Source organism: Brassica napus (genome assembly GCF_020379485.1).
Source record: "Brassica napus cultivar Da-Ae chromosome C9 unlocalized genomic scaffold, Da-Ae chrC09_Random_56, whole genome shotgun sequence".
NCBI lineage: Eukaryota > Viridiplantae > Streptophyta > Magnoliopsida > Brassicales > Brassicaceae > Brassica > Brassica napus.
In genome coordinates, this window is record NW_026014414.1 from 5,001 (window position 1) to 17,297 (window position 12,297).

The 12,297-nt window shown below is 30.2% G+C and overlaps 3 protein-coding genes across 3 annotated transcripts in view; all 3 read left to right on the top strand.

Moving 5' to 3' along the window:
- The window catches only part of LOC125595146 (protein TIC 214-like), a 3,724-nt gene extending 927 nt beyond the window's left edge, over window positions 1–2,797 (top strand). The window contains exon 1 of the mRNA XM_048771059.1: window positions 1–2,797. This exon is cut by the window's left edge and continues 927 nt beyond it. Coding sequence (XP_048627016.1) covers window positions 1–1,454 — 1,454 coding nt within the window. The 3' untranslated portion in view covers window positions 1,455–2,797.
- On the top strand, window positions 2,194–11,817 carry LOC125595148 (NAD(P)H-quinone oxidoreductase subunit H, chloroplastic). Its single transcript, XM_048771061.1, has 2 exons — window positions 2,194–6,025; window positions 7,127–11,817. Exon 1 carries the CDS (start codon window positions 4,290–4,292, stop codon window positions 5,469–5,471), a length of 1,182 nt encoding a protein of 393 aa, XP_048627018.1. The 5' UTR covers window positions 2,194–4,289; the 3' UTR covers window positions 5,472–6,025; window positions 7,127–11,817.
- On the top strand, window positions 2,195–11,817 carry LOC125595147 (protein TIC 214-like). Its single transcript, XM_048771060.1, has one exon. It carries the CDS (start codon window positions 2,195–2,197, stop codon window positions 3,548–3,550), a length of 1,356 nt encoding a protein of 451 aa, XP_048627017.1. The 3' UTR covers window positions 3,551–11,817.
- Window positions 11,818–12,297: the final 480 nt, after the last annotated feature.

Genomic DNA, 12,297 nt, shown 5'->3' on the forward strand with positions numbered 1-12,297 from the left:
CTCTTATAAAAAATTTTATTGATTTCCATGAAATCAATAAACAAGTTCCTCAATGGTCATACAAATTAACAAGTGAATTGGAAGAATTGGAAGCTGAAACTGAAGAAAATATACCAACCGAACCTGGAATTCGTTCAAGAAAAGCAAAACGTGTAGTGGTTTTTACTGATTTAAAAGAACCGCATAACGAGATTTATACTAATCTCAAAGATAATCAAAATTCTGATCAAACAGATGAAATGGCTTTGATCCGTTATTCACAACAATCTGATTTTCGTCGAGAGATAATTAAAGGATCCATGCGTTCCCAAAGGCGTAAAACTGTTATTTGGGAATTTTTGCAAGCAAAAGCACATTCGCCCCTTTTTTTTGATAGAATAGATAAATTTTTTTTTTTTTCGTTTGATATATGGGGGCTAAAAAAAAAAATTCTTAGAAATTTCATGTGGAAAAAAAAAATTTTTTTTGATAAAAACGAAGAAGAACAATCAAAAAAAGAAGAACAAAGACGTATAGAAATTGCGGAAACTTGGGATAGCTTCTTATTTGCTCAAATAATAAGAGGTTTTATTTTAGTAACTCAATCTATTCTTAGAAAATATATTATATTACCTTTATTGATAATAATTAAAAATAGCATCCGTATCGTATTATTTCAACTTCCCGAGTGGGAAGAGGATTTAAAGGAGTGGAAACGTGAAATGCATGTTAAATGTACTTATAATGGGGTTCAACTATCCGAAACAGAATTTCCACGAAACTGGTTAACGGATGGTATTCAGATAAAAATCCTATTTCCGTTTTATCTTAAACCTTGGCATAAATATAAATTTCAATCATCTCAGAAGGCTCGACTAAAAAAAACAAAAGGAGAAAAAAATGATTTTCGTTTTTTAACAGTTTGGGGGCTGGAAACTGACCTACCTTTTGGTTCTACCAAACCAAAGCCTTCTTTTTTTAAACCTATTTTTAAAGAATTAAAAAAAAGAATCAAAAAATCCAAAACGAAGTCTTTTCCGGTTTTAAGGATTTTCAAAGAAAGAGCAACAATTTTCCTAAAAGTCGAAAAAGAAATTAAAAACTGGATTATAAAAAACTTGCTTTTTCTAAAAGAAAAAAAAAAAAACCTTTCAAAACGAAATAGAATTCCATTAGTTGGCCCGAGAGAAATATATGAATTAAATGAAACTAAAAAAGATTCAATAATGAGTAATCAGATGATTCATGAACTATCTGTTCAAAAAAAATCGACGGAGTGGCCAAATTCTTCACTCAGCGAAAACAAAATAAAAAATGTGATTGATAAAATAAAGACAATCAGAAATCAAACGAAAAAAATTTCAAAAGAAAAAGAAAAACTAACTAATAGTTGTAACAAACTGTGTTATGATTCTAAAATAATTGAGTCATCAAAAAAAAGTTGGCAGACATTAAAAAAAAAAAAACTCGATTAATTCGTAAATCTTTTTTTTTTTTTCAATTTTGCGTTGAACAACTGTCTATTTCTATTTTTCTAGGTATTATTAATATTCCAAGAATTACTACACAACTTTTTGTTGATTCAACAAAAAAAATTCTTGATGTATATATTTACAAGAATGAGGAAAATGGAGAAAAAAAAAAAAAAAAAAATACCATTTATTTTATTTCGACTATAAAAAATTTCATATCAAAAAAAAATTTTTTTAGTTATGACTTATGCTCTTTATCACAAGCATATGTATTTTACAAATTATCACAAATTCAAGTTAGTAACTTTTCTAAATTAAAGTCTTTTTTTGAATATAACATATACATAACATCCTTTTTTGTTAAGAATCAAATAAAAGATTTTTTTAAAGAACAAGGAATCTTTCATTATGAATGGAAAGATAAAACCCTTTTAAATTCCGAAATAAATCAATGGAAAAACTGGTTACGAAGTCATTCTCAATATAATTTACCTCAGATTGCATGGGCTAGATTAGTAACCCAAAAATGGAAAAAAAAACTAAACCAAGACTCTCTAGTTCTAAATCCAAGTTTAAACAAAGTGGATTCATACGAAAAAAAAATTTTTGATAATTACAAAAAACAAAATTTTTGTGAGGCTAACTTATTTTTCAATCCAAAACATAAACAGAATTTCAAAAAGGATTCTATATATAATCTTTTTTGCTACAAATCTATTCATTCTACAGAAAAATTTTTTGATATGTCTACAGGCCTAGAAAATTTTTTAATCTCTTGTTTTCTAGAAAAATATAATATTCGCAGTATAGGGGAAATTTTGCATAGAAAATATTTGGATTGGAGAATTCTCAACTTTTGGTTTAGAAAAAAAGTAAATATTGAGCTTGATACTAGGAGTAAAAAAAAATATATTAAAACTAAAGTTAAGAATTATAAAAGAATTTATAAAATAACTAAGACGAGTCTTGCCAATCAAAAAATAAATTTTTTTGATTGGATGGGAATGAATGAAGAAATACTAAATCCTCGTATAACAAATTTTGACTTTTTTTTCTTTCCAGAATTTTTCTTATTTTCTAGTACATATAAAATGAAACCGTGGGTCATACCAATTAAATCACTTCTTTTCAATTTTAATGAAACAAAAAATGTGAATAAACAGATCACCCTAAAGAAAAAAGGTTTTATACCATCAAACGAAAAAAAATTCCTTCGGTTTTTTAATCTAAATAAAGAAGAAAACGAATCAGCAGGTCAAGAAGAGTTTGAATCAGATAAAGAAACAAAAATAAATACGGAATCAGCTCTATCAAAGCAAGAAAAAAATATTGAAGAAAATTATACAGAATCGAAGATAAAAAAACGTAAAAATAAAAAAAAACCAAAAAGCAATACCGAAGCGGAACTTGACTTATTTCTCAAAAGGTATTCGCGTTTTCAATTGCGATGGAATTGTTTTTTTAATCAAAAAATCCTCAATAATGTAAAAGCATACTGTCTCTTGGTTAGACTAAAAAATCCAACCGAGATAACGATATCTTGTATTGAAAGAGGAGAGATGAGCTTAGATATTCTAATGATTGAGAAGAATTTCACTTTTTCAAAATTAATGAAAAAAGGAATATTGATTGTTGAACCTGTTCGTTTGTCTGTAAAAAACGACGGCCAACTTATTATATATAGAACCATCGGGATTTCATTGGTTCATAAAAATAAACAAAAAATAAGTAAAAGATCAAAAAAAAAAAGCTATATTTATAAAAAAAAAAGTTTAAATTTCTTTGTCCCTGAAACTATTCTATCCCCTAAACGACGTAAAGAATTTCGAATTCTAATTTGTTTCAATTTAAAAAAAAAAAATGCAAGGGATAGAAATTCAAAATTTGATACAAATATTCAAAACTTGACCACAGTTTTGAATAAAAAGAAAGATCTTGATAAGGATAAAAAAAACCTAATTAAATTAAAATCCTTTCTTTGGCCCAATTTTCGATTAGAAGATTTAGCTTGTATGAATCGCTATTGGTTTAATACGACTAATGGAAATCATTTCAGTATGATAAGAATACACATGTATACGCGATTTCAAATGCATTAATGGTAGATCCTTTTTACTATATTTTGACTATATATATAGTATTAAGTTACGGTATATGAACAATATATAATATAAGTTACGGTATATGAAAACAATTGGATGCACAAATGTGAGGGATTTTTTTTAATTCAATCTTTATACATGAGATTCATTGAATTAATGACATAGATACCACTCAGAGCGAATTCATAAATAAATTTTTAAAATCCTCCTTTTTTAGATCGAAATTTAAACTTTTTTTTTATAAAATTAAGAATTAATAAGTTGATAATTAAATTCGGATCCTTGTACAAAAAAACTACCATTATTATTACTGATCAGTAAAATTCATATCTTTCAATTCATATTAAAAAGGGAAGGATTTCTTTTTATGATAAAAAATACATTCATTTCATTTCAAGAAAAAAAAGAAGAAAGCAAGGGATCTGTTGAATTTCAAGTAGTCAGTTTCACTAATAAGATACGAAGACTTACTTCACATTTGGAATTGCACAGAAAAGATTATTTATCTCAGAGAGGTCTACGAAAAATTCTGGGAAAACGTCAACGACTGCTGGCTTATTTGTCAAAAAAAAATAGAGTACGTTATAAAGAATTAATTAATCAGTTGAATATTCGGGAATTAAAAACTCGTTAAATTCCAAAATTGTGAATTAGTTAATTTTTTAGATCTTGAATTTTTGAATAAACTTCTTTTTCAGCAATCTAATTCATACCAGAACGAATCAAGGAAAAACTTATGAAGAGACCAGTTACAGGAAAAGATCTTATGATAGTCAATATGGGACCTCACCACCCATCCATGCACGGTGTTCTTCGCTTAATTGTTACTCTAGACGGTGAGGATGTTGTTGATTGTGAACCCATATTGGGTTATTTACACAGAGGAATGGAAAAAATTGCAGAAAACCGAGCAATTATACAATATTTACCTTATGTAACGCGGTGGGATTATTTAGCTACTATGTTTACAGAAGCAATAACAGTAAACGGACCCGAACAATTAGGAAATATTCAAGTTCCTAAAAGAGCCAGCTATATCAGAGTAATTATGCTAGAATTGAGTCGTATAGCTTCTCATCTGTTATGGCTTGGCCCTTTTATGGCAGATATTGGGGCACAGACTCCCTTTTTCTATATTTTCAGAGAACGAGAATTTGTATATGATCTATTCGAAGCTGCCACCGGTATGAGAATGATGCATAATTTTTTTCGTATTGGAGGAATAGCGGCGGATTTACCTTATGGTTGGATAGATAAATGCTTGGATTTTTGTGATTATTTTTTAACAGAGGTTGTTGAATATCAAAAACTTATTACACGAAATCCTATTTTTTTAGAACGAGTTGAAGGCGTTGGGATTATTGGTGGGGAAGAAGCAATAAATTGGGGTTTATCCGGACCAATGTTACGCGCATCCGGAATACCATGGGATCTTCGTAAAGTTGATCGTTATGAGTCTTACGATGAATTTGAATGGGAAATTCAGTGGCAAAAACAAGGAGATTCATTAGCTCGTTATTTAGTACGACTTAGCGAAATGACAGAATCCATCAAAATTATTCAACAGGCTCTGGAAGGACTTCCGGGGGGTCCCTATGAAAATTTAGAAAGCAGAGGCTTTGATAAAAAAAGGAATCCAGAGTGGAATGATTTTGAATATCGATTCATTAGTAAAAAACCTTCCCCTACTTTTGAATTATCGAAACAAGAACTTTACGTAAGAGTTGAAGCTCCAAAAGGGGAATTGGGAATTTTTCTCATAGGAGATCAAAGTGGTTTTCCTTGGAGATGGAAAATCCGACCGCCGGGTTTTATTAATTTGCAAATTCTTCCTGAACTAGTTAAAAGAATGAAATTGGCTGATATTATGACGATACTCGGTAGCATAGATATAATTATGGGAGAAGTTGATCGTTAAAATGATAATTTATGCAACAGAAGTACAAACAATAAATTCTTTTCTTAGATTGGAATCTTTAAAAGAGGTCTATGGACTCATATGGATATTTGTCCCTATATTTTCTCTTGTATTGGGAATCATAACTGGTGTACTAGTAATTGTGTGGTTAGAAAGAGAAATATCTGCAGGGATACAACAACGTATTGGACCTGAATACGCCGGCCCGTTAGGAATTCTTCAAGCTTTAGCCGACGGGACAAAACTACTTTTCAAAGAAGATCTTCGTCCATCTAGAGGAAATACTCCTTTATTTAGTATTGGACCATCTATAGCAGTTATCTCTATTTTACTAAGTTATTCAGTAATTCCTTTTAGCAATCACCTTGTTTTAGCGGATCTCAATATCGGTATTTTTTTATGGATTGCCATCTCAAGTGTTGCTCCGATCGGACTTCTTATGTCAGGATATGGATCAAATAATAAATATTCTTTTTTAGGTGGTCTGCGAGCTGCTGCTCAAGCGATTAGTTATGAAATACCATTAACTCTATGTGTTTTATCAATATCTCTACGTGCGATTCGTTGAAACAGAAAGGTTTATTCCGTTTCTTCTAGATAAAAAAAAAATGAAAAAAAAAACGGAATATATATATTTATCTTTCGGGTTTATCTTAATAAAAGGAATTTGAATTTGATAGTTATATATGAGTGAAAAAAAACTGCTCAGAAATTAGCAGTAAAAAGAAAAATTAAGTCTCATTTCCTATGTACAAAGGTTAAATGGAAATAAACGTAAGCGTAAGAATCGCTTTACCCCAAGGTTGGTTGATTAGTCAGCCGGGCTTGAAGCGGGTTAAAAAAAATATTAACCGTATGACGTTTTCACTATCAGTTATATAAATTACTATACATATACATATATTACAAAGTGATCGGCAATTAGGTAAAAACGCGTGGATGGTTAGAAACACCAAAATACACAAAGAATTTGTAATAGAGATTAACCAAATTGAAAAGGATATTTATGCATAACATAAGATAACAAAAAAAGAAGGTTAATTGGGGCTTGAAATTTGTAGAAATTATCAGGCAGTACTCCCCAAGATTCCGATTCAGAGTATGCTCCCATCCACCGATAAATGTAATGACTATCAGAAACGAAATAATCCTTTATTTTTTTTTAAGTCCACCTACTTTTTTTCTAAAAAAGAAAGAAAGAAGAATAGGAACGAAACAAGTATATTTTTTTTTATAGATTTCGAAAATAAAATAGAATTTCTATCATGAATAAGAAACTAATAGGATGTTTAATTCTTTTTCGTAATTGAAAAACACGACGGGCTGAAAAACCTAGGTTTAGTTTTACAAGGGGTGCTTTATTAAAGGATTAAGTTATTACTCAACAAATAGAAATTAAAATTTGTAAAGGATGAGATGAATTCCGAAGCGCGTTTTTTAGTTTTAGAATTTGAGCAGACAGAATTCCATTGGTATAATTCGGGACCCCAGATATATTTCTATTTAATCCATTTTAGAACACATCATATCCATCTAAATAATACTAATCTGGTCCTTATATTTATTTACGGCCCCCGAGGAGCCGTATGAGGCGAAAACCTCATGTACGGTTTTGTAATAGCGGTGAGAATAGTAATGTTATCACCGACTAGGATTATCTAACAGTTTAAGTACAGTTGATATAGTTGAGGCACAATCAAAATATGGTTTTTGGGGATGGAATTTGTGGCGTCAACCTATAGGTTTTATCATTTTTCTAATTTCTTCCCTAGCAGAATGCGAGAGGTTACCTTTTGATTTACCAGAAGCGGAAGAAGAATTAATAGCAGGTTATCAAACTGAATATTCCGGTATCAAATTTGGTTTATTTTATGTTGCTTCTTATCTAAATCTATTAATTTCCTCATTATTTGTAACAGTTCTATACTTAGGCGGTTGGAATATTTCTATTCCGTATATATCTATGCTGGAGCTATTTGAAAAGGATCAAATTTTTGGAACAACAATTGGTATCTTTATTACATTAGCTAAAACTTATTTGTTCTTGTTCATTTCTATCGCAACCAGATGGACTTTACCTAGGCTAAGAATGGATCAACTATTAAATCTTGGATGGAAATTTCTTTTACCGATTTCCCTTGGTAATCTATTATTAACAACTTCTTTCCAACTCTTTTCACTCTAAATTGAAAATCAATCCAAGATATTCATTACTTGTTTTAAACAAGAGAAAGAAACAAAGATCAAATTATTCATAGATAATTACAATATGCTTCCTATGATAACCGGGTTCATGAATTATGGTCAACAAACCCTACGAGCTGCAAGGTATATTGGTCAGGGTTTCATGATTACCTTATCCCACACAAATCGTTTACCTGTAACTATTCAATATCCCTATGAAAAATTAATAACATCAGAACGTTTCCGCGGTCGAATCCATTTCGAATTTGATAAATGCATTGCTTGTGAAGTATGTGTTCGAGTATGTCCTATAGATCTGCCGGTTGTTGATTGGAAATTGGAAACTAATATTCGAAAAAAACGATTGCTTAATTACAGTATTGATTTTGGAATTTGTATATTTTGTGGTAATTGTGTTGAGTATTGTCCAACAAATTGTTTGTCAATGACTGAAGAATATGAGTTTTCAACTTATGATCGTCACGAGTTGAATTATAATCAAATCGCTTTGGGGCGTTTACCAATGTCAGTAATTGACGATTATACTATTCGAACAATTTTGAATTCACCTCAAACAAAAAATGGGTAAACCCATTAATTTTATTAAAAAAAGAATGCAAAACTGTTGAATTATATTATATAAAGAATTTAATTAAAAACTTGTATTTATAGAATAATATTAAGTATTAAGGCTCATCCTTTTAATATAATATTTTCGTAATTATTATCTTGCTTGAAATAGATAGGTTGAAAATATTAGAATAAAAAAGCGAAACTGTCTAATAATTGTATCTACATCAATTAATATTCATTAGATTCTAATTTCACTCTATTAGAAACATATTAAAAAAAAATTCCCCGGTTAAATTAATAAGGTCATGAAAAGGATTTCTATTTTTTCTTTTTTTAATAATATAATGGATTTGCCTGGAAAAATACATGATTTTCTTTTAGTTTTTCTGGGATCTGGTCTTCTAGTAGGAGGTCTGGGAGTGGTATTACTTCCTAACCCAATATTTTCAGCCTTTTCCTTAGGATTTGTTCTTGTTTGTATATCTTTATTGTATATTCTAGCAAATTCCCATTTTGTAGCTGCTGCACAACTCCTTATTTACGTGGGAGCCATAAATGTTTTAATCATATTTGCTGTGATGTTCATGAATGATTCCGAATATTCCATAGATTTCAATCTGTGGACTGTTGGGAATGGGATTACTTCAGTGGTTTGTACAACTATTCTTTTTTCATTAATTTCTACTATTCTCGATACGTCATGGTACGGGGTTATTTGGACTACAAGATTAAACCAGATTTTAGAACAAGATTTAATAAGTAATAGTCAACAAATAGGAATTCATTTATCAACAGATTTTTTTCTTCCATTTGAACTCATTTCAATAATTCTTTTAGTTGCTTTGATAGGTGCAATTTCTGTGGCTCGTCAATAAAAAAGGTTCCAATTAGTAAAGACCAAAGAAAACTTTGTGTTTGTGTATGTTATGATATTTTTTTCCGTTCATTCAATTTGATTGAATACTATTTCATTTTTTAAATATAAATTTTTATATTTTATATATATTTGAAATTTTTTCCCTAATATAGTTTTTATTCGTACTTTGTTGTTATATTCTAGTTGATTGAATCCGGTGAATTGTTTTTATTATTCATATTGATAATGAATCAAAATTGATAAGGAGTTGCTCAATGATACTCGAACATGTACTTGTTTTGAGTGCCTATTTATTTTTGATTGGTCTTTATGGATTGATCACGAGTCGAAATATGGTTAGGGCTCTTATGTGCCTTGAACTTATACTCAATGCAGTTAATATGAATCTCGTAACATTTGCTGATTTTTTTGATAATTCCCAACTAAAAGGGGATATTTTCTGCATTTTTGTTATAGCAATTGCAGCCGCTGAAGCAGCTATTGGATTAGCTATAGTCTCGTCAATTTATCGTAACAGAAAATCAACTCGCATCAACCAATCGACCTTATTAAATAAGTAGCATAAATCAAAAAATTATAGGTTTAAATTTGCATATATGATAGGTTATGACTTACTAGATTAAATTTGTGAAAATTTAAGAAATCAAAGTATTTTAGCCCCATTTTTTACCAATTGAGCCAGAATTCATTAAAAAATTCTATTAAAAGAAATCATTGCTTCATCTAGTATTTTAATTTAATATATCATTTAGTTATAAGTTTACTAGATTGAAAATTTATGACATTAAAAAAACTATAGATCCTATGTCACATTCAGTAAAAATTTATGATACCTGTATAGGATGTACTCAGTGTGTCCGAGCATGTCCTACAGACGTATTAGAAATGATACCTTGGGATGGATGTAAAGCTAAGCAAATAGCTTCTGCCCCAAGAACCGAGGATTGTGTTGGTTGTAAGAGATGTGAATCTGCCTGTCCAACGGATTTTTTGAGCGTTCGAGTTTATTTATGGCATGAAACAACTCGAAGCATGGGTCTAGCTTATTAATACGTTACCGAAAACCTGATTTGAATAAATTTGGAATACATTTTATTTTTTTTATTGACAAGTACTCGTACTCAAAAAAGTTCAATTATATTTTTTTATTTATATATTTTTTTGAGTACGCGTTCTTTGGACCTGGTGTATCTTGTCTTTACCACGAATGATTTTCCTTGGTTAACAATAATTGTTGTTTTTCCAATATCTGCCGGTTCATTAATGTTATTTCTCCCGCATAGGGGAAATAAAGTTAATAAGTGGTATACTATATGCATTTGTATCTTAGAACTTCTTCTAACGACTTACGCTTTTTGTTATAATTTTAAACTGGACGATCCATTAATTCAACTGTCCGAAGATTATAAATGGATCAATCTTTTTGATTTTTATTGGAGACTGGGAATAGATGGACTTTCTATAGGAACGATTTTACTGACCGGATTTATTACTACTTTAGCTACTTTAGCGGCTTTTCCAGTTACTCGGGATTCCCGATTATTCTATTTCCTGATGTTAGCAATGTACAGCGGCCAAATAGGATCGTTTTCTTCTCGGGATATTTTACTTTTTTTCATCATGTGGGAATTAGAATTAATTCCCGTTTATCTCCTTTTATCCATGTGGGGTGGAAAGAAACGTTTGTATTCAGCTACAAAATTTATTTTATACACTGCAGGAAGTTCTATTTTTTTATTAATAGGAGTTTTAGGTATAAGTTTATATGGTTCGAACGAACCAACATTAAATTTAGAACTATTAGGGAATCAAGCCTATCCGGTCACACTCGAAATACTCTTTTATATTGGATTTCTTATTGCTTTTGCCGTCAAATCACCGATTATACCTTTACATACTTGGTTACCTGACACCCACGGCGAGGCACATTACAGTACCTGTATGCTTCTCGCTGGAATCTTATTAAAAATGGGAGCATATGGATTGGTTCGAATCAATATGGAATTATTACCTCACGCTCATTCTATGTTTTCTCCTTGGTTGATGGTAGTCGGTACAATCCAAATAATTTATGCAGCTTCAACATCTCCCGGTCAACGTAATTTAAAAAAGAGAATAGCCTATTCTTCTGTATCTCATATGGGTTTTATAATTATAGGTATTGGTTCTATAACGGATCCTGGGCTTAATGGAGCTATTTTACAAATAATCTCTCATGGATTTATTGGCGCTGCACTTTTTTTCTTGGCAGGAACTAGTTATGATAGAATCCGGCTTGTTTATCTTGATGAAATGGGTGGAATGGCTATCTCCATTCCAAAGATATTTACAATGTTCACTATCTTATCGATGGCTTCCCTTGCATTACCGGGCATGAGTGGTTTTGTTGCCGAATTAATCGTTTTTTTTGGAATAATTACCAGCCAAAAATATTTCTTAATTTCAAAAATTTTAATTATTTTTGTAATGGCAATTGGAATGATATTAACTCCTATATATTTATTATCTATGTCACGTCAAATGTTCTATGGATACAAGTTAATTAATGCCAAAAACTTTTCTTTTTTTGATTCTGGACCCCGAGAGTTATTTCTTTCAATCTCTATTCTTCTACCCATAATTGGTATTGGGATTTATCCTGATTTTGTGCTCTCATTAGCAAGTGACAAGGTCGAATCCATTTTATCTAATTATTTTTATGGATAGTTTTCAGGAAATAAAAAAAAACATTAAATTGAATTATAATAAGAAGTCTTTGCTTTTTGTATTGTGAGAACCTTTTGAATCATTGTACTACTTGATTCAAAAGGTTCTTGATGATTTACTACTAAAACTAAATTAGATTTCTTAACTTAGATGAAGTTATATATAGATGCTATTTTTTTTATTTGGATTCTTTTCTTTTTTTGTTAATGTTTTAGTTAATTCGATGTAAATGAACCATAACTATGTAAACCTATTCCTAAAAGATTGACGCCAAAATAGCATATCCAAATTAAAAGAAAACCTAGCGAAGCCACAATTGCAGAATTTATACCTCGAGCATTCCTATTTGTTTTAATATGTAAATAAATTGCGAAGATGGTCCAAGTAATAAATGCCCAGGTTTCTTTCGGATCCCAATTCCAATATGAACCCCCCATGTTTCATTAGCCCATACAGCTCCTGAAAGAATGCCGACGGTTAAAAGAT